General features: G+C 38.9%; 2 protein-coding genes across 6 annotated transcripts in view; one reads left to right on the top strand and one right to left on the bottom strand.

Moving 5' to 3' along the window:
• Positions 1-5,959, top strand: part of zgc:91944 (uncharacterized protein LOC436941 homolog) — an 84,456-nt gene extending 78,497 nt beyond the window's left edge. For both annotated transcript variants that reach the window (XM_039740094.1, XM_039740093.1), the window contains 2 exons: positions 1,819-1,919; positions 4,790-5,959. In XM_039740094.1, coding sequence (XP_039596028.1) covers positions 1,819-1,919; positions 4,790-4,927 — 239 coding nt within the window. In that variant the 3' untranslated portion in view covers positions 4,928-5,959. The remainder of the gene's footprint in view (positions 1-1,818; positions 1,920-4,789) is intronic.
• ppie (peptidylprolyl isomerase E (cyclophilin E)) overlaps positions 5,903-22,353 on the bottom strand; it is a 41,086-nt gene continuing 24,635 nt past the window's right edge. The window contains exons 6-10 of one of the 4 annotated variants that reach the window (XR_005631078.1): positions 19,372-19,472; positions 19,106-19,229; positions 18,763-18,948; positions 18,374-18,521; positions 5,903-6,138 (exon numbers count right to left, since the gene is read on the bottom strand). Coding sequence is in view for 2 of the 4 variants with exons in the window: in XM_039740095.1 (XP_039596029.1) it covers positions 17,395-17,466; positions 18,374-18,516; positions 18,763-18,948; positions 19,106-19,229; positions 19,372-19,472 (626 nt within the window). In the remaining 2 variants the exon portion in view is untranslated. Of the gene's footprint in view, positions 6,139-17,370; positions 17,467-18,373; positions 18,522-18,762; positions 18,949-19,105; positions 19,230-19,371; positions 19,473-22,353 lie in introns of those variants that run through there. The other 3 variants (XM_039740096.1, XM_039740095.1, XR_005631079.1) reach the window with 3 other exon arrangements.

Genomic DNA, 22,353 nt, shown 5'->3' with positions numbered 1-22,353 from the left:
CTGGATGGGTTCCAGCTGCTTCCCGGCATTCCTCTGTAGCCACGCCCCAGTGTGGCGGAAGTGCCGGCTGCGCACCCAGAAGCCGTCCGGGTGTCCCCTGTCGTGTTCCTCCCAGCACTTCCTGTTGTGTCAGAAGTGCTGGGCTCCAGGGATATCCAGGCATCGGGGCACCGCCTGGCGGTGGCCACGGGTCCCTACAGGGCTGGGTTTCCAAGCCCTTTACCCGAGGCCCCTAACATAACCAGGGTGGACGCCGCCTCGCGGTCTGGAGGAGGCACAAGCCCTCCTCCGGGCTTCCTGGGCGTCCCAGCCGGGGCTTTTATATATATATATTTATATTTATATATTTATATATATATATATATATATATATATTTATATATTTATATATATATATATATATTTATATATTTATATATATATATATATATTTATATATTTATATTTATATATATATATTTATATTTTTTATATATATATATTTTTATATATATATATATATATATATTTATATATTTTTATATTTATTTATTTTTATTTTATTTTATTTTTTATTTTATTTTTTTTATTTATATATATACAGAAATAACTTGGGCTGCACTGGGGTTGTGAGTCTCTTGCGAAGCTTTCCCTCTGTTGTGTCAGAGTTTTCTGGATAACTACTGAAGCTTCTGTATTGAAATAACATTTCAATCATGCACTAGGAATGCTTCTTTTAAGGTATGTAAATTCTTTTCTCTTTGCTTATACAGCCACTACACCACTGTGGACGCTGGCCCGGACACACACAGACGGACATCTTAAGTTCACTTTCAGCCTTTTCAAAAGTTCAACTCTGATCTGCTATGTGCCAAAGCAAGCAAAACTTAAGGTCCCACTTGTTGCTGTATCATCCATCCCCCGCCAAACCCACCCTTCGCAAACCGCTGTCAAGCTTAAACAGGCAGTTTCAGACTTAAAATGAAGTTGTGTGTTTTCCAGGTTTCAGTTGGCAAGGTAGGATCCATCATGAATGAAACTAATAATAAAAATAGTTTCTCAGTCCAATAAAGTTTGTTTTAAAAGTAGTTGTGGTAGTACTGTAGTATGGTACAGTATGAAACTGTTTGCCCTCCATGGCAGATCACAAACTGGGATTAATCTGTAGTCAGAGGGACAAGAAATAATTAGAATATTCCATTCATAGTTTAGTTTATGCAGGTTATAATAGAACCCCCTACTGTCTGTTTTAAGCAAACATTTTAATGTAACAAAGAAGATACTTATCAATTTAATATAACCTTTCTAACTAAAAATGGCTCTTATATATACATACCATCCAGTGTGTGGAAGCATCTTGAATATGTAATAATGTTTTTACTTATTTTCTTTTAATCTCTTTTTTTTTTGTCTCTCATTGCCCGCCTTGGTATGTTGACAACACATCAAGTGTAATGATATCCAATGAATAATTTCTTATCAAGTCCTGATCAACAAATGATGGGGTAGGCGGGTCCTCAGTTTGATTAGTCGTGTATTTCGCCACATTCCTTTTTTGTTTACGAGTGTATTTCCAGAAGGAGGGTTGTTTAATTGCATTTTAGTAAAACTACATGTGCTTGGGATGTTGTGCAGAAACAAGTGGTCAACTTGGCATTTGGATTTTGTGGCACAAGTTATGCAAGATTTTTTTTTTCATAGACATAGATATGATATGCTATGTTGTGCTGTCTTGGTCGCCATAGTTCTATATGTACATGTATATGTTTAAATGTATATAGAAATGTATATGTACATGATTGCATCCTTATACTTCTCCTCCTCCCACCCCACCAACAGAGGCTGCCATTCTGGAGAGTCATGGTATTGATGCTCACAGTCCCAGCTGCCAGTCAAATGAAGAAGAAATTAATGGCACTGACTTTGGAGATCAAGCAGAGGTTGGACAAATTTTTCATTGTTTAGAAAAACAAAAATGAATGTACTTCATTTTAAAACTTTCTCTCAATCCCATTCTTAAATTATTCCTCTCTTAACCTCCACCGCTTTATCCTTGCCTCTGCTTTCTATGGTTCTATTCTCCTGCTGATTCTAATCTCCATCACCATTTTACTGTCATACTAGTACAGTTTACAATTATCATTCCAGTTAGTGTTCTTGCTTAAAGGTATTCCTGTTGTGCAAACTACAGTCACCTCTTTGAGGTTAACACTAATTAACTAATTAATCCCTGAAGCCTATGAAAAAACTTTTATTTTTATTTTCCAAATGTGTCTTTTGATTAGTACAACCAGTTTGCTATCCCATCCCCTTATTGACGCAGCTCAAGTCGCACAGAAGATTCTAAGAGCTCATGACAATTCAACTTGTATCCCAATACAGTTGTACCTTTCCTCTTGTTTGCTGTCGGGGAGGTCCCGCAAGCATCAATTGGGATGAGTCCCTTTGAACCATTATTTGGTTGACGTTGCCACGGAATGTTGGACATTTTTCAGGATTGGGGACAGGTTTGTCGACTGAGTCATTTTGCTTCAACAGCAGAGTGCCAGATTGTCCTATATTGTGGTCCAGCGTGAGCAGGAGGCACAAAAATGTCACTATGCCAAGATGATTGCGAGTTTAAGAAGGGAGATTGTGTGCTGGTGTTGATCCCGTCTAATCCACATAAATTTCGGGCAAGGGCCAGCAGTGGTAATGTCCCCTGTGAATTGTAAAGTTCCCAGGTGGTGGAAACCCATAAAACTTTTGCCTATTAATCTTTAAAAGGCGTGGCATGACCATCATGAAGACCTGGTCATGGCCACAGCGGCCCCTCAGATTGAGGTTGCTACTTGGGGATGACTTAACTGACACCCAGAAAGTGGAATTGCTATCGCTGATCGAGGGGAACTCAGAGGTTTTCTCAGCAATGCCTGGCTTGGTGATAGTTTTAGAACACTGGATTGTCACTCCCATGTTACGAAACAGGTGCTGCCATCTCGTCTACCAGAGGAAGAGGACTAGGTGTTATTTGGCCAAGCAAAAGCAAATGGCAGAGCCAAACTGTACTTATCTCAAAATCAGACGGTTCAGTTCTGTATTGATTTCTAGGAGTTGGAAATTGTATTCAAAGTTTGATGCATACCTGATGCCACGTTGCCACTTGTTGGAAAATGTCGACCACATTTGCCACATGAGCTGTTTGAATTTACCGTCTCCATGGTGTACTGCTGACCTTTCAGTGAATGATGGCCCAGATCCTGCGTCCCCATTCCGGGTATGTGAGTGCCTATCTTGACGATGTGGTCATTATCAGTAATCTCATCTGCCTTCAGCTGGTGCTTGACACTTTAAGGCTGGCAGGGTTGATGGCCAACCCTAAGAAGTGCAAGATGGGTCCGTTGGAAACCCACAATCTGGGAAATTCCATGGGAATACTCACGTGGACAAGGTGGGGGATGTGCTTGTTTATCCCCATCCTGAAACGCAGGGGGTTCATTTCAAATTTAGCCAATTGGGTTGACTTCACAAAGGGCAGAATCAAGACTTTTCAATGGAATTTATTCTTCAGATGCTAGCATTTTCGGTTTATAATGTTTTGAGGGAGACTTTTCGCAGCAGAAAGCTGCTACCCAGGGAGCAATTGAACAATTGAAATTGAGTGCTTTTAGCGACATTCCGTTACTGTCTCTGGTGACTGATCACGCTCCACTAGAATGGCTGTACAAACAGAATTGTAACGGTGGACAGACAGTGGTCTATCAGTATGCAGGCTTTTGCTTTTGATGTTCGCCACCATCCTGGGGCTGCACGCACCACTGTTGATGCTCTCTCCCACCTAGCCGAGCTTGGACAGTCACTTTGCCCACACTGGTGTGGACAAAGTTGATATAAGGTTTTTAAACTTGTTTGGGACTCCCAGAAAACAGGACGACACGCCGGAAAGCGGCCAGAAGCATGATTGCTTCAGTGGAAGACAGTTTATTAGTTGTCGGGGCAACCCCGGGCTCCCCCTGAGGATGCAGCTTGCAGCTCAATCAGATCCAACTTGCTCTATAAGCACTTTGACCTCTACCATTGAGGTCAAATTTGTTCAGGTATTGCTGCACAGTGCATCAGCACTCCAAAGCCTGCTACAACTTCTGAAGGTCTTTTCAGTCAAAACATTTTTATTGGCCTTTCTAGCAATCCAAACAGCAGTTCTTTCAGAAAGTTTTTTTGTGGCCTTTCAAACCTTACCTTGACCGCCACCGTTTTTTTTTAACTGCCATTTCTTAACATTACAAACTGAGGAAGCTGCTACATGAAAATGCTTCATTCATACAAGAAAATGTCTTCTTGTCTTCTCCTGCTTTGGAAGCATCAATTTATTTTTCAGAGTGCTAGACAGCTGCTTAGCGGAGTGAATGGCTGCTGATTGTTGTGACAAGGTTGGAGGAGTCAAAGAATTTATACAGCTTTACAAATTTGCAGCACCTGGGCTTTCCTGTTGAATTTGAACAAACCATAGTCCTAATGAGCTAATTAATGTCTGAGACCTAGGCAGCCTCAAATATCTTGGGGTGCCCAAACTTTTGCATGGTGCCTCTTTTTCTTTTTTTCACTGTACATCTAATGGAAACAATGCACTAATCTTGCATAAAATACTGAAAAGGCTGTCTTTAATTTTATGTATTTTGTTGAGCGGTCCAGTTTCTCCTCACGTAACTAGTCACAGTAACAAGGCATTTTAAGCAAGGGTGCCCACACATTTGCATGCCACTGCATGATCTACAGCACTAGAGAGCAAACAGAATGTTATACTTGGGTGTTTTTTGTTTTTTTTGAGCAGGAAGAAGATATAACAGAGTGTGAGTCTCAACAGCAACCAGTCTTGATCCATCCGGATACAGCAGTACATAGTTCAGCAGTACAACAGGCCAAACAACATGGTGAACAGCTTAAAAGAGAAGATGCTGATGAGAAGTGAATATCAGGTGAATTCCAGTGTAGAGGTCACAAGTTCAATGTCTGACAGGAAAAGTTAAAATAAATAAATAAATAAATAAATAATAATCCTTACATTCCAAAAGTATATTCAACAATACACTGGGAAAGTGAAGGAAGTTCAAGGTTTGCCTATAAGCAAGCCTAAGTAACTATTTTGTAGGGCAACATCTTAGGGCCTATTTTATAGGACAATATAACTTTTTAGTTTACTGGAATAGCATATGAATTTGCAGAATGACCTGTAAAAACGGTCAGGACCTTTTATTCAAATGAGATTTAAGCAGTCATTCACTTAGACATATGCATTCAGACTCATCTGTTTTGAATTCTAAGTAGTCTGGTACAATGTGTTACAGTAATGTTGCTATACTACTAAATTAATTTTTTAAACATTAGCTCTGATAGTGTGCTTCAAAAACACATTTTAATGGTAAGTTAGAATAGATGAAACCCCAAAATATATGTTGGAAATTATGTTTAAATTTTGATGTATCCATTATACACAATCCAGTGAGACAAAGATCTAATATAAAGTGTATACATGTCTTGCCTTGACAGATAAGGGGACTGCACCCTAGGAGGACTTTTTTCTGGAGTGCTGTTATTGACCACCATATTCTATATAATGTACTATACATATACAGTATATGCCTGTACTATAAATTGTCTGACATACTACAAGTAAAATTCAGGATACATATCAGCCCTCTGTCATTAAATTCTGCAACCGATCCGAGATGTTTATGCATTGTAAAGTTCTGGGATGCGAGTTATTTGTTACAGCAATGTTAATTGTAACTGTACCTCAACTTTTCCACTTCATAACTTATTCAGACACCCCAGAACCAGACTTCAGTAAACTAGTCTTGAATCTAGTGCCTTTTAGACTGAAGACTGTTAAAACATTTTGACTGATAATCATTGTCACCAATAAATGTAGCTGTGTGTGTATATATATATATATATAATCTTGTATTTTAGCAGTCTGAATAAACTGATGTTATCCTTTTTACAGTCGTGTATTAATTCAAGTCTACACAACCATCTGTTCCATGAAACAAGCTATCAACTCTTGTCAGTTTAATTTGTCCATTCCTTTGTACATCATGCTAAATCTTGTTCTCACATGTATTCCCCACAGTCAGAAATGATCACGGTCTGCTTTGCTTTCCCATCCTTCATACCCTGAGCCTGTAAAACAAAAAAAAAAAATGTATAAAAAGTCAGATGAGCAGGAAAGTTAATGCAGAAAAGTCAGCCACCTTTTTTTACCCTCTAAGTTATCTTTTCAACCTAGTCAGCTGGAATTTGCAACTGGAGTGTGCTGAAAGACATTTAAATAACCAGTTGTGATAACCATCACCTATTAAACATTTATATTGTTATTATAATATTCAAAAGAAGTCAAAAAAGAAATATGGAAGAAAATGTCAACAGAGGAGCAAGATATCAATGCAACAACAAAATAAAGAAGTAGTTCAGCTCTGGATAATAGAGTGGAAAGAAAAAAAAAATTCAGTAAATTGGGATATATTTAAAGATTAATTACTGGCCCGAAAATAGAACTAGATGACTAAGCAATAACTGTAACCAGATTCATCATCATGACTAGAAATCAATATTTTTTGGTAACAAACCATGGATCACTACTAATAATTGAAATTTCTGGAAGATTTCAATTCCATATGCTGTGTACAAGCTTAGGAACAAGGCTGAGTTTGCACTGGGTAAAAGCTGGAGACTTGGGGCAGTGTGGTGTTATGGGTCCACAGCTCGTTGAGCAAAAGGCCATTCATTTTAAATAGATAATCACCACACCCGAGGCGGCTTTCGTGAGGGGGGGCGTTGTTGTAGCGAGCCACGGGGCAGTCGTCGATGTGGGCGTTTCTCACCGTGTGCACAGGTGAGGAACTGCCCACATTCGTGATTGCTCCCGTGGCTAATGCTACAGCTGTAATGGCCCCTCACGTTTTAAAAGCCTGAGTCGGTTTTGTGGGGAGAAAAAGAAACGATTGGAGAGAAAAAGGAAAGGAGAGGGCGGAGGTTACCGGGAGCAGGAGAGGAAGCAGGCGGTGCGCGAGTATGGTGAGCGCGCGATCGAGCGCTCGTGGACAGCTGCGTGGAAGCTAGGTGTTAGGCCGACACCCAGGCGTTTGTGTTGATGTCGCTCCCGGTGAGCGATCAGGTAGCGGGAGTGACCAGGGAAGGCGACTGGCCGCAGAGAGGCCATGGAAAGGCAGCGGAAGTCGGGAGACTTGGTGGTGGGAATCCCCAATGTGAGCGACCTGGCCGTTGGTGGAAATCAAGTTCTCCGGGACTGGGATGAGTGCCATACCGGAGCCAGGGATCGGGAGGTCTCCAGTCTCGTGTGTGTTGTAGGAGGGCAGCTGCAGAGAGCGTCTTGCCTGCTGCTTGGCCCAAACGGGATAAGCAGGTGAGACGCTAACAGAAGAGCACCGGATTTGTTGTTGGTTTTTAAGACTGCTTCCTAAAGAAGATTTTAACCTCTCGTTTTTAAGGATGTGTTTGTTTTTCTATTTATTGATTTTTAACCTCCACGTGTTCTTTTAATGGGTTATTTATTTATTGATGAACTGTGAAGAACTGCACTATTTATGGAACACTGTTTTTGTTGGTTTTTAATAAAAGCACTGTTTTGCACTTTTAACCATCCCCTTGCTAAGATGCTCAGTAATTTGCCTCCATTGACTAGCTCACTCGGTTACATTATCGACGGTGTTGGGTTCATGTGCTTCCAACAGCAAAGGGAGCGTGGAGCCAGAACCTACATCGTCACAGGCAGGGGATGGGCACTTTGTTCTGTTCCAGAAAGGAAATAGTGTGAAATCTGGCTAATGTTAAATAGGACATGAGCATCTAGAAAAAGATGGATTTTTGCCCAAATTGTGATTATTAGATAAAAAAAACGCGAATCCAACTGTAGATGAAAATGTCATCTTTGAAATGGTGACTCCAGCTGCACTGTAAAAAAAAAGAAAAAGTTGACAAAATGTTGAAAATGTCATGTGCCCCTTCCTAAGTGTTCAATCAACATGGAAGTACAACTCCTTTGCCAAATACTACCCACAGAAAGGATGGGGGGTTGGGGGGTAGCAGGGTACTGAATATTTTGGCAAATCAACATTATGCTTGACTGTCAGAAAAGTGTGCCTAACGTTAATGTGCTTATTTAGTTAGTTACTTTTACTATTGTCAATACTTTGTAGCGATTTTACGTTCATTTAAAAGCGTACGGTTTGTCACTTACGGTTTGTCATTTCAGCTTCAGCTAGAGAGTTCGACATATCAGCTCCTGCTCCCTTGTACTTTTGGAGGTAGATCTGTAATCTGGCACATGGGAGCCAATTAAGGGACCAAAGAAACATTACAGCAAATCAAAAACAGATTCTATTGACCCAAAATAAAAGATGATGTGCAACTCCACTGTGTTGTTCCCCAATTGTTTATCTCTGAGAAATTCTACACTACGATCGTACTCCACAGTGATAGTGATCTCTCGCTATATCGCGCTTCGACTTTCGCAGCTTCACTCCAGCGCGGATTTTATATGTAAGCATATCTAAATATATATCACAGACTTTTCACTGGTTTGCAGATTTCTGCGGACAAAGGGCCTTTTAATTTATGGTACATGCTTCCTCAGTTTTTTTGACTAGCTGATTTCATACAAGGGACGCTATTGGTGGATGGCTGAGAAGCTACCCAATCAGAGCACATATTATGTATTAAATAAAACTCCTCAATGATATACGATATGTTTCACGCGTGGTGCTTCGCATACTTAAATGCTCAAACAGCACGTATTGATTTTTGATTGTTTGCTTTTCTCTCTCTTTCTCTCTGACATTCGCTGCTCCTGCCGGAGGGGGGTGTGAGCAGAGGGGCTGTGAGGCCAACACACTGGCCTAGAGGATACGGACACTCCTCTAAAAATGCTGAAAGACTACCTTCACATTGCTCCCTTCCTTTCGGCTGCGTTGTCGGGCGGTGCTTCGCATAATTAAAAGGCCTATTGATTTTTGATTGTTTGCTTTTCTCTCTCTCTGACATTCTCTGCTCCTGACACGCATTCCTTTTTGCATTCTTTTAATTGTGAGACGGAACTGTCCTCTCTGTCTTGTCATTGAGCATAGTTTAAACTTTTGAAAAAAAAGAGACAAATGTTTGTTTGCAGTGTTTTAAAGTCCCTGTCTCTACAACCTCCTGTGTTTCTGTGCAAATCTGTGACCCAAGTGTGATAATATAAACAATATAAACGTATGGTTTTTACTTTGCAGATTTTCACCTGGTTCTGAAACACAACCCCCACGATCGGGGAGGGATCACTGTAACTATAATTATTTCGTTAGAGTGTACTAGAGTGTGGGCTTTCTTGATCAATCACGAGGGGTACATCCTGTTAATCGTGAAATATGCTATCCGATATCCCTTTAGACGGGCTAAAATAAAAAATATTGCCCAGGAACTAGTGGAGGTCATTGTGCATGTAGGAATCCCTAAAGAAGTCCTAATGGACCAAGTGACTCCCTTCATTATGTTCAGGAAAGTTAATAAATTGTTGAAAAAAAAAAAATATCTTAAAACGTTTGTCTCACCCCCAGACAGATGAATTAATGAAGCACTTTAAACAGATGTTTAAATGGATGCTTAGAAAGGTGGTTCAAGAGCATTGAGAAACTTCCCAGCTCCTTCCCTTTATCTTATTTGCTTTCTGGGAGGTGCCTCAGGCTTCCAAGGGCTTTTCCCTTTGAGTTACGCTATGGATGACAACCCTGTGGACACCTGGGGCTTCATGCATAACGCTGTGTGTAAAATTCACACTAAAACATGGTGTAAGGACAAAAGTGGAAATGTGCATACACACAAAAAAATCCAGATGCTTAAATCTGTGCAAAAGCCAACTTCCACATTCTTCTGCTCCATAAATCCCATTCAGCGTGAAAAGTAACGCACGTGCACGCACCTGCTGCCCCACCCAACTCCTCCCAGAATTATGCCTCTCTGAATATGCAAATCAATATAAATAGCCTTTAAGCTCAGCGTTCTGTGAAAAGGCAAAAACACAGTGGAAAATAGAAGAATTTCAGAGAATACCACGTGGAGGCAAGGAAAAACGTACTATTTGTTGGTTTAGACAGTGGTATAAACAACAAAAGGAAGATGATTGAGTGACAGAGTGTCAGAGAAACTCAAAAGTTCAAGTTCACAAAGTGACACAGTGCCCGAAATAAAAAGTCTTCAGATATTAAAGTCGCTGTGAAAGGGCGAGTCGTAGCCCACCTCATATGCAAGCTTAATTAGGGCACAGAGAAAAGGAAAAAAATAGTGACACAGTGAGGGGAAAAAAGCTTGAAATATCAACTTTATTCTCAAAATTTCCACTTTAATCAAGTAGCTTATTTTGTCATTAAAGTAGAACATCATAAACTTAATCTTTAAATCGTTTAATGTACTAGTTTCTCAAATCCCATCGTAACTAAACTAGCACGTTAAATGCTTTGTTTTGTATTTGATCTTCTATGTGCTCTACGTGCTTCTTAAACGGGCTTTGTCTTCCTCAGACAGGACACAGAATCCATTACATTTGTGATATTACAGCTTTCTAAATAATTAAAATACAGAGATGTATACTTGATATCATTTCCCATGTTAATAAACATGGGAACACAGTGCAGTGATAGCAACGAGCTGACGCCCCTTCCAGAGAGGTTGTTCCTGACTTGTGCAAGATGCTTGCTGCACCATGTGCTACCTTCGATGAAATAATTTATTGCAGATTACAATCAGATGACATAAACTAATAAACAATATGCGGTTAATTTCAGTGTATTTGATAAAGCCGCGTCAGGGATGTGGATCTAAAAAATAAAGGAAAACCACACTGGAACAAAAGCACTGCTTTGACGCTGGGTGCTGCCAGTTTGCAAAACCAAGTGGAGAAGTTGTGTATGCCAAGCATTTAGCTGACGTGAAAATGCGCGTGGCTTTATGCCAAGTTTAGGTTTTATACATCGTGATGTGAGCATGGAAATAGGTGTACATAACATTTTTGTGCGTACGCACCGTTTATACGAGGCCCCTTATAAAAGAGGGTTACGAGGCGGAAAGTCTCCCCTCTTAATATAAATAAATTTCTCAAAGTTTATATATAAAATGTTATATAAAAAGTGTGTGATAAAAACAAGGCAGTGATTAAAAAGCTTGTGTTTTGGTTTCTAAGTCTAAAGAAGAACACCAGTTTATTCTTCTTGAACAAATTCTTGCCTGCAAAACAGCTTGACCTCATAGACTGCGTCAAACAAGACACCACAGAGCATTTTGCATATCTGGCCATGCAGTTCTGTATGTACTTCCATGCAATTGATAATGCAAAATATTAGATTCACAATCCTTTTACTTCTAATCGCCTTCTAATTCAGCAACTGATGTTACTAGCAATTGCCACGAATGGATATCTGAAAGTTAATATCAATACAAAATAAGGTAAGTTATATACCAAGAGCTTTCAAATGTGGCCATGAAGATCCCATTGCAATTCCCAATCATTCATGTGATTTTTTTTCTGCACTCACTGCACAGACTTTCTATTGAGAACTGCTTAAGACTGAAACTGTCACGCATTTCACTAAACCTATTAAACACAGAAACTAAAAAAAGTAATAATTAATGCTCTTTGTTATTGTGTGAAGTCTATATTTGTATGAAGTTGATTATTTTATGAACTAGGGCTATGAAATTAACCAAAAAATAAGTTTTGAATACCCCAATTAAAAATAAAAAAAATTTCAAACTTCAGTTAATTCGTGGCATTTATGATTCTTGGCCATTATACATGTATGTTTCTCTGTGCTCTGACAGCTTATTTAAATACATGTCACAACATTTGTAATGTAGTGATGCCAGCTGAGTGCTACAACACCCACTCAACATTGTCATAAACACCAAGGTTAAAAGAAAAAAAAAAAGTGGTACACGATGCCAGCATATAAGGGTTTAAGATAATTTTCATGGTTTCTTTTATGAAATGGATGATGAGGAATGCAGGTCAGTCAGTAAGGCCGCGACAGTGTGAGAATAGCGAGCAAAGTAATAAGGCAGGCAATTCAAAGGCGTGCTTGGTTTATTATTTTGGAAGTATCCAATGGACAGCAGCAGGGTACAGTTAACATGTGGAATATTTGGAATAAAGAACACCCAGAAAAGCAGCTTACAGGATTGTCATGTCAGGGTCTGAACAGTCTGTCTGCTATCTTCCTCCTTTACATATGCAGCAATATTTTAATACAGGTGGCTTAACCATATTTAATTACACCTGTAATTGTGAGTGTAATTGTAATTGTAAGTATTTTAGTTTATTAAAAAAGACTGAGTAAAAAATAATAAAAATATATAAATAATAAAATCTGTTTTATTTTTTATAGTAGATAGTGGATTAGAGACCTTTATGTGAAAAAACTGTGACCATGATTATAGCTATACTATTAGGCTAATAAGGAAAATCTACTGTAGCATTGCTTTTAATTGTGTATATTTAAACCAAGAGTTCAGCAAAAAAAGGTATGGAGAAAATTAAATGCTAGCACAGGACAAAAAGTGCTGACAAGCAGGTGATTTAACTCAATGATGACATCACAATGTCACGGACACCCGGGGAAGGGGGAAGCAGATGCAGGTGAAGTATTTGAGGGGCCAGTGAGAAAAGGAAAAGTTTCAAAAGACATTTCAGGCCAGTATGAAATAACTTCAGAGAAAGGATCCACTAGGTCTGTTATTGTTTTGAAACAATCATCAGTTAAAGAAACCGAAGGGTATCAAAATGTATTTTAAAACAGCATTGAATTTTGAGGTGTAAATAGACATGCATTATAATACAGAGAGCTGTGGGAGAAATATGCAAATATACAGCAAATGTTATAAAGAACCATTAATCTGTTACATTTTAAGTTCAAATAAACTAAACAGTATGTATATGCCTGTAAGGAAATGTGAAATGGGGATTTTTGCGGATAAAGTTATTTACCTTCTACCTCACAATTCACTTAAAGCAACTTCAGGGTGACAGAATGCAGCAAGACCAAAGAGAATTTTCAATCCTCTGATTTTCTGGCTAATGTCAGTTGCTAAAAATAGCCATCAGGTTTATAAAAGAAAGCACCTACTGCTTTAAGGCAGATGTATATTCATCTGTGGAGAAAAGAGGTAGACAACATGCCTGCTTTGAAAATGGAGGAATGACGCAGATTTCTAATACAAGAACACAGTGCCTGCTATGAAAATGCAAGTTCTGAAGATGCGATGAAAATGACATTTAATTTAAGGACAAAAGTGGCAATATTTTCTTCTACTTTTTACTTGTACTTCATGCCTGGTTTCTCTTCAAATAAACATAAGTAATGTGTAAGAGCCATTCGGCAGTTATTTATGTCATGTTAAGCTGATAGAAGTATCTTCTTAGTTATATTAAATGTTTACCTATAAACATTTTAGTGCACAGCATAGCACTTTCTTATAACCCCCCACAAGCTAAACTGAATTGGTATATTCTATTTCTTGTCCCTCTGACCACAGATTAGTCTCAGTTAACGACCTACTTTGCTGTGGGTGGGAAAAACCGCACCTTTATGTGCAAAAACGAGAAATATGTATGTATGTACTGAATGTGAAGTAAAGCATAGAAAAATAACTCATCCTTAAGTATAGAAACAATTGAAGTTTAATAAGAAGAAAAGTGTGTAACAGCTTTTCTCTATTCTTGTGTGGACTTCTTGCTTTAAAATTTCACTAAATGTTTTTAAAACTAACCTCTTTTGTACTGAGAAATTTGTTTCTCTTACTTGCCAGCAGCTACATAATGATGAAAGTTTGCACATTTCCCTACTGAAACTTGACTTGTTTATTGTTATCATCTGCCCCAGTATGTGTGTTTCACACAAGATTGGACTTGTTCGTTCTGTTACAATTGCACATCGCACTGAAAGTGGAAGCAATTAAGTTGCCAGCTTCTAACTCCTGCAAAATTTTTGAAACTGAGGATGCCAGTCTCTGTTTGACTTGTTTGAATTGTGTAACCCTTTCAGGGTATGTGCCCATGGGCAGCGATCCTGTAAAGGTATTCTTGAAGCAAAGCTGGGACATATTGCTTGAGATATGAGTGGTGAGTGGATGTCATGGGGTGTACATGTTAGACTAGGCTTTTAATTTAGGCATTTCCTGTGATTAATTTGTGCACCAGCGTAAAAAGAACCACAAAGGTAAAAGTGCCTTCAGTGGACATATACTACATTGTTTAATACGTGTCAAACTGGCGACAACATAAGATGGAGATTAATTGTAGGATATATGTTAGCTCTTTAAAGCAGGGATTTTAAACTGATGTATTAAAAGGAAAATCAGAATGACACACAGTGGGTATAGAAAATAATCACCCCCTTTGAAATATTACCTTTTTTTTTTTGCTTTACAGCCTTAAATGAAAAAACACACAAAAGATTTCTTTCCAGCTTTACTTACTCAATGCAACCTATAATATTCAAGTGAAAGATATATCATGGCTACAGTTCAGAAGAATTACAGTATCTCACAAAAGTAAATACACCCTTCACATTTTTGTAAATATTTTATTATATCTTTTCATTGGACAACACTGAAGATATGACACTTTGATACAATATAAAGTTGTCAGTGTACAGCTTGTATAACAGTGTCAATTTGCTGTCCCCTCAAAATAACTCGACACACAGCCATTAATGTCTAAACTGCTGGCAACAAAAGTCAGTACATCCCTAAAGTGAAAAATGAACAAATTGTGCCCAAAGTGTCAATATTTTGTATGGCCACCATTATTTTCCAGCACTGCCTTGGGAATGGAGTTCACTAGAGCTTCACAGGTTGCCACTGGAATCCTCTTCCACTCCTCCATGACGACATCACAGAGCTGGTGCATTAGAGACCTTGCACTCCTCCACCTTCCATTTGAGGATGCCCCACAGATGCTCTATAGGGTTTAGGTCTGGAGACATGCTTGGCCAGTCCAGCACCTTTACCCTCAGTTTCTTTTTAAAGGCATTGGTCGTCTTGGAGGTGTGTTTGGGGTCGTATGTTGGAATACTGCCCTGCGGCCCAGTTTCCAAAGGAAGGGGATCATGCTGTGCTTCAGTATGTCACAGTACATGTTGGCATTCATGGTTCCCTCAATGAACTGTAGCTCCCCAGTGCCAGCAGCACTCATGCAGCCCCAAACCATGACACTCCCACCACCATGCTTGACTGTGGCCAAGACACACTTGTCTTTGTACTCCTCACCTAGTTGCCACCACACACGCATGACACCATCTGAACCAAATAAGTTATCTTGGTTTCATCAGACCACAGGACATGGTTCCAGTAATCGATGTCCTTAGTGTGCTTGTCTTCTTTTGCGGGCTTTCTTGTGCATCATCTTTAGGAAAGGCTTCCTTCTGGCACAACAGCCATGCAGACCAATTTGATGCAGTGTGTGGTGTATGGTTTGAGCACTGACAGGCTGACCACCCACCCCTTCAACCTCTGCAGCAATGCTGACAGCACTCATACGTCTATTTTCAAAAGACAACCTCTGGATATGATGCTGAGCACATGCACTCAACATCTTTGGTCGACCATGGCAAGGCCTGTTCTGAGTGGAACCTGTCCTGTATTGTCCGCTGTCCACTGTATGGTCTTGGCCACTGTGCTGCAGCTCAGGGTGTTGGCAATATTCTTATAGCCTAGGCCATCTTTATGTAGAGCAACAATTCTTTTTTTCAGATCCCCAGAGAGTTCTTTGCCATGAGGTGCCATATTGAACTTGCAGTGACCAGTATGAGAGAGTTTGGGAGCGATAACACCAAATTTAACACACCTGCTCCCCATTCACACCTGAGACCTTGTAACACTAACGAGTCACATGACACCGGGTTGGGAAAGTGGCTACTTGGGCACAATTTGGACATTTTCACTTACTGACTTTTGTTGCCAGCGGTTTAGACATTAATGGCTGTATGTTGTTATTTTGAGGAGACAGCAAATTTACACCTTTATACAAGCTGTACACCGACTACTTTACAGAAGATTGGACTCAAAGTGTCATATCTTCAATGTTGTCCAGTGTTGACAATATATAATAAAATATTTACAAAAATGTGAGGGGTGTACTCACTTTTGTGAGATACTGTATAAAAAAAAAAATCAAACACAAGACTTATTGAGATAAATAAAGGATTACACCCGTCAATATTTTGTTGAACCTTTTGCTTTAATGGCAGCCTTGAGTCTGGTGGGATACTTCTCTATCAGCTTTGCACATCTAGATTGAGAAATATTTGCCCACTCTTTACGGAACTGTTCAAGTTCTGTCAAATTGGACGGTGAGCGTTGGTGGACTGCTATCTTCAAATCTTTCTGCAGATTTTCGGTGGGATTTAGGTCTGGTTCTTTTTTCTCCTTCAGCCACTGTGTAGCCAATTTTGCTGTGTGTTTCGGGTCGTTGTGTTGAAAGGTGAACATTCTGCCCATCTTCAACTTTATGGCAGAGGGAAGCCGGTTTTCCTCAAGAATTTGATGGTACTTTGCCCCGTCCATTTTTCCTTCTACCCCAACGAGAGCCCCAGGCCCTGCGGCAGAGAAACAGGATGCTGCCACCTCCATGTAGGTATGGTGTGTTGTGGATGTCAAGCTGTATTTGATTTCTGCCAGGTGTTTGATTTTGGTCTCATCTGACCATAAGAACTTTTTCCACTTAGCATCAGAATCTTCAAGGTGCATTCTGGCAAAGCTCAAACAAGCCTTAATGTGGCCTTTCTTCTTGCAAAGTGGCCTTTTTTCCTTGCAACCTTCAACTGCGAGCCACACTTGTGGAGCGCTTGTGAAATTGTTGTCATATGACCACAATGACCACTCTTTGCCATAAAATCTTGTAACTCCTTCAAAGTGGCCATTGGCCAGTTTCCTCCTTGCTCTTCCATCAAGTTTGGAGGGACAGCCAGATCCAAACATTTGTCACTTCTTTATTATTGACTTTACTGTGCTCCTTAGGACTAATAAAGCCTTTAAGATTTTTTTGTATCCATCTCCTGTCTTATGTCTGTCCACAACTCTATCCCTGAGATCTTTTGAAAGTGGCTTGCCACCAATAGTCACTTGTTTGCTGTCAGTTGCACTACCAAGCAAGTGAATGAATGCTCCAGGAACAGCTGTTTTTATGCTTCACTAATCACACGTGGAAGCCAGTAACCATTCATGTACATTCATGTCAACCATGCAGTAATTCCTTCTGCAATGTAAATGGTGGTCACTTACACCTGATTGAGTTTACAAATATTGTTTAGGAGAGGGGTTGTCCTTTATTAATTTCAGTATTTCTTGTTTTTCATTTTTTAAAATTCTTCTGAACTGTAGCTGTGATATCTTTCACTTGGATGTTATAGATTGCATTGAGTAAGTAAAGCTGGAAAAATTATCGGTTTGTGTTTTCATACAAGACTGTAAAGCAAACAAAAATGGGGGGGTGATTATTTTCTATACTCAATGTATTTTTCATTTGCTTTAATAGCATTCAACAACAGTCAGGGATCTTGGGTTTAATTGAGAACAGGGCAGAATTAGATGCAAAATGATAGTTTCAGAGCACCAGAAAAGTGTTTAGAAAAAGTACTCGAAGTACACTTCTGGGATCAAAGAAAGAAAAACAAGCATGCTGTGAAAGGGGCTACCTGTAAATTATACTAATAAAGATAATAGGTTAGCCATTTAAAATTACAAAATGGCTGACAGTGAAAGTGAACTGCAAAAATAGTTCTGCAAAATACTGCAGCTTTGCACAGCTCATCTGGAGTAACTCAATGCTAAAATTAACAATGGTAAAACAAACATCTGTCAGTTTTTTCCTTTTTAAATAAATTTGAATTATATTCATAGAGTGACATTTGATCCGACAGCCCTAGTACGAACAAGGCAATTTTAAGAGCAGCAGTAACAGAGTCTGTGGAGCGGAAATGGGGTACCAAGTCTTGAAACATTTGGGAGCAACTACAGAATTGTTTCTGGAAGACATGCAAGACATGACAATAATCTAAAACTAGTAACCAAACCCACCCAGAAGTATATTTCTAGCGGTTGATAGCTTTCCACAGGCTTGACACTGATAGAAACTGTGCTGCCTTTTGCCCTTTGTGCAGATGTTTGAATTTCATGCCTTATTTTTTACAATCACAACCTTCATTAGTATTTTTTTTTTCCCATTAGGGTTACAATACTGTAGATATAATATTTAACCTCACTGATTTTACAACTATATCATAATATAAAATTTTCATTTTTATTCAGCCCTGGCTGCTACATTAACATGAAGGAGAACTTATGCTTCTATAGACAAAATCCTGTTCTTCACCTCTATTGCACGAACCACGTCCATTCCTTCAATAACTTCTCCAAAGACCACATGTTTTCCGTCTAGCCAGTCGGTTTTGTCACAAGTGATGAAAAACTGTGATCCATTAGTGTTCGGGCCAGAATTTGCCATGGACAACAAACCTGGACTTGACAAATGGAGTACAAAATAAGGGAAAAATTGTAACAAGTCAGCATGAGTTCTTAAGACTGGCACAGCTATCCAGATTTACATCTAGTTAATTGTATAATTATGGCTACATGGTTTTCACTTTTGCAAGCAAAGCTTTCTATGCCAAACAAATACGAATGTGGGAGACACTCAAAGTGCCTCAACATAGCAAATAAATACCTATACAATTACAGAAAGATTTCAAATATTTACCTTACCTTCTCTCGTGTGCTTTAGAATAAAGTTCTCATCATCAAATTTACGACCATAGATAGATTTTCCCCCTGTGCCATTGTGGTTGGTAAAGTCTCCCCCTTGGCACATAAACTGTGGAATGATCCGATGAAAGCTGCTGCCTTTGAATCCAAAGCCTTTTTCATGTGTACAGAGGCAGCGGAAGTTTTCTGGTGAAATAGGACAGAAGTAAAAATGATGATTATAAGGTATATCAGTTTGAGTATTCATACTTACAGAAATTCTTTAAAATCAAACTAGTAATATATAGTATAAGTATTTTATCTTTAACCCACATACAAAAAGTCATTAACAAGGTTTAATTACCTGCTGTCATGGGCACAATATCAGCTCTCAGGAGGAATCGGATTCTGCCAGCAGGTTTGTTGCCAATTTTAATATCCAGGTATACCTGTGGATTTACTCTCCCCTTCTTTGCAGGAGGTCCAGTCTTAAAATTAAAAAAGATCCTGTTACGAATGGTGATTAAGTGCATTTCACTCTCTGTAGTGTCAAATGGTGGGCTAAGTCCCACCCTGGGAGGAGCCAGGACAATTCAATTACAGTTTTGCCATGCAAAACTGCTGTCTTACCTCCTCAGTGTCAAGCTTACTGGGCTCCTCACTTGACTCTCGTCCTTCTGATTCTTCCGTTTTCCCAGAAAATTTCTTCAACCAATCATCATCTGACCACACTTTAAATAACAGAACACAAAGTAATACCGTCAAATGACATCACCACAACATTAACTATTTTCAGAAAGAGAAAAAGATTTTAGTAGATTAACACTAAAGATTAAGAATTAAAGATTAGTAGATCAAATGCCTTACAGACAGATTGTCAAATTCAACAAATTATGGGTTTAAAAAATTAATGTTGATTCTCAAGCAGAAACAGATTATATTTGAAAACAATCATTTGTATTTACTCAGATTTTTCTCCTTCAATCAACAGCTGGCAAACGAGCTACATTCTACAGCCTTAAACAGTGCATACACAAAGTTGACATCAGATTTAGCCTCGTTTCCAGTTACACAGAAAGTAAAAGTCAATGATGGTCAGTTCTCCCAAAGAAGAAGAAAAAAAAATCTAAATAGACTAATCCCACCATCCTTTAAAATATGAACATGAATCATATCATGTCTTGGTAATGCAATGAAGATATTGCTTGCAACAGAGCTTATCTTTAATGTAACATTTGCCATCTAATTTCTTTTGGGGCACTTTTTCAGTTACTATATTGAAGTTTATTCTGTTAAATATATCTGTATTTGGATAACAATTAAGTAACTATAGCAACTGAAAGTGTTATTAGACTAAAAAAAAAAATCCTCTTTTTTCAGGAGACAGTTTAACATCACACCCTAGGTTTACTGTATCTGGACTACTATCATAAGATATCTCAATTTAATTCAATTTTGTTTTGTTTTGTCTCTTGGCATTTCATAAAACTGGGATTCTGTCATGTGGGGTCTAGCCTCACTTGGGGGATTCAAAAACTGGGAGGGTTAGGGGGAGGGAAGAGAAATTGAGCAGATTAGTTTTTATCCATCCATTTTGCCCCCACAACTGCAAATGGCAGCATAACAATAAGCTCCTTAGCCATAATAATATTAAATCAAAGTTTAAGCCAATTTATGAAACACCACTCTACTTTTACTGAAGATTATAAAATGTCCTCAAATGTTCAGAAACAGTGTCTCTGATCAAACAGTGAACTTTGTAAGCTGGAATGTCAAAGGTATCAATCACGATCTAAAAAGAAAAAAGTACTCGCCCACTAACAGGTCTAAATGCTAAGATAGTATTTTTGCAGGATACTCACTTAACAAGTAAGGTCCAGTTTTGAATGCAAAGAGATTGGATCAGCTACATTTTTCACTCCAGCTATACAAACAAAACTAGAAGCGTGGGAAGTGTTGGAATAGCGTGTTGCTGCACCCACCACATGACAAACCTCCTGGATTGGGACCCGAGTGCAGCAGTTGACACCTCAGCACCACACTGAAACAATGCAAGCTGGAGTGCCAGTCCTCTCACTAATTCCCACGTTTTTCCTGCAAGTTGGAGGACCTGCTTGCAGGGCTGAATGCACATTAACGTCATACCAGGATAAAGCAATTGCAGATTAAGGGCCTTGCTCAAGGGCTCAATGGAGTAGAGTCATTTCCGGCTTTTATGGGGTTTTGAACTGGCAACCTTCTGATTGCTGGTGCAGATCACTAGCCTCAGAGCCTCCTGTGGGAAGGTCAATACAGTATCTGAAGCTAAAGGGAACGATGGCATAGTGAGGAGTATTTATTCAAATGTAATTTTGATAAATATTTATGCACCTAATGTGGATAATAGAGATTGTATCCAAAATGTATTTGAATCAATAACACACATACAAATTATAAGGGCTTGAGACTTGCACTGTGTTTTAAATCCAGACAGTGCATCAACTACAGCGGTAGTCTTCTCAGCAGTACATAACAGTTACTCAAGAATTCATTATTTATCGCTAATAAGTTATTTCTTACTATCAAATTTTCTAAGTACAATGTTTCCTTATCTCTAAATGACCATCTGATCTTGGAATTACTATCACACAGATGTGAACTTTTCTGGATTCACCTCCAAACTATTTTTTTAGAGACAAATGCATCTTCAGCAGTCTCTGCAGGAGTAACAACTTAATCAGAGAGATTTCCAGAATAGATCAACACTACGTCAAGTCACCACATGAGGCACTTTATTGGAAAACACGGAATCTACCATCAGAATTTAACCTCTTGACAACAAAAGAAACAGAACAGCTCATGTTTAAATCATGACATCATTACTATGAACACAGAGAGAAATGCTAATATGATCTTACCTAGTACGCAATGCAATAACAGAATTTACAGATGCAAATGGAGATAAAATCTTTGACCATATTTACCATATTTATAACTCACACATTTACGGAGTACTCAGTTTATAGAATACAAGACACAATACAATCTAAGACACAAGCCCTGATGGCTACCCAGTGGAATTTTATAAAACATTTTCAACCAAGTTAGCTCCATTATTATTATTAGCAACATTTAAAGAAGCTAGACACAACAAAATTCTACCTGAAACTTTTCACCAAGCATTAATTACCGTATTACCGTAGAGAGAAATAAGAACTTATTACTATGTTCATTATACAAGTTTCACCTTTAAATAATAATGGGAAGTTATTCTACAAAGGTCTAGGTAGAAGGATTGAGAAAATGCTTCCTTCCTCCTATCCCAAGACCACATCGCATTTATTAAAGGCAGACACTTAACTTCAAACTTTTGCCGTTTGTTTTAACCCATTGAATCACATAACATAACCAGAGATCTTATTTCTTTGGATGCAGAAACAAAAAAAAATGCCTTTTTTTTGTTCTCCCTGACATCCTCTTAGCTCCCTGTTACTGTGCTAAAATAGCCCTCTTTTGTTTTTCAAATGTGTAGATTAGCAGAATGCAGCCTGCTACACCCTTCGCCCCTGCAAAACAACCCCATTCAGTCAGATCAAGGCATCACCCTGCTGCCGCTAAAGTCTGTGCTGTTTA

This window comes from Polypterus senegalus, chromosome 17 (assembly GCF_016835505.1).
Source record: "Polypterus senegalus isolate Bchr_013 chromosome 17, ASM1683550v1, whole genome shotgun sequence".
Lineage (NCBI taxonomy): Eukaryota > Metazoa > Chordata > Cladistia > Polypteriformes > Polypteridae > Polypterus > Polypterus senegalus.
The sequence above is the reverse complement of the archived record's forward strand: the minus strand, read 5'-3'. Positions and strand labels throughout refer to the sequence as shown.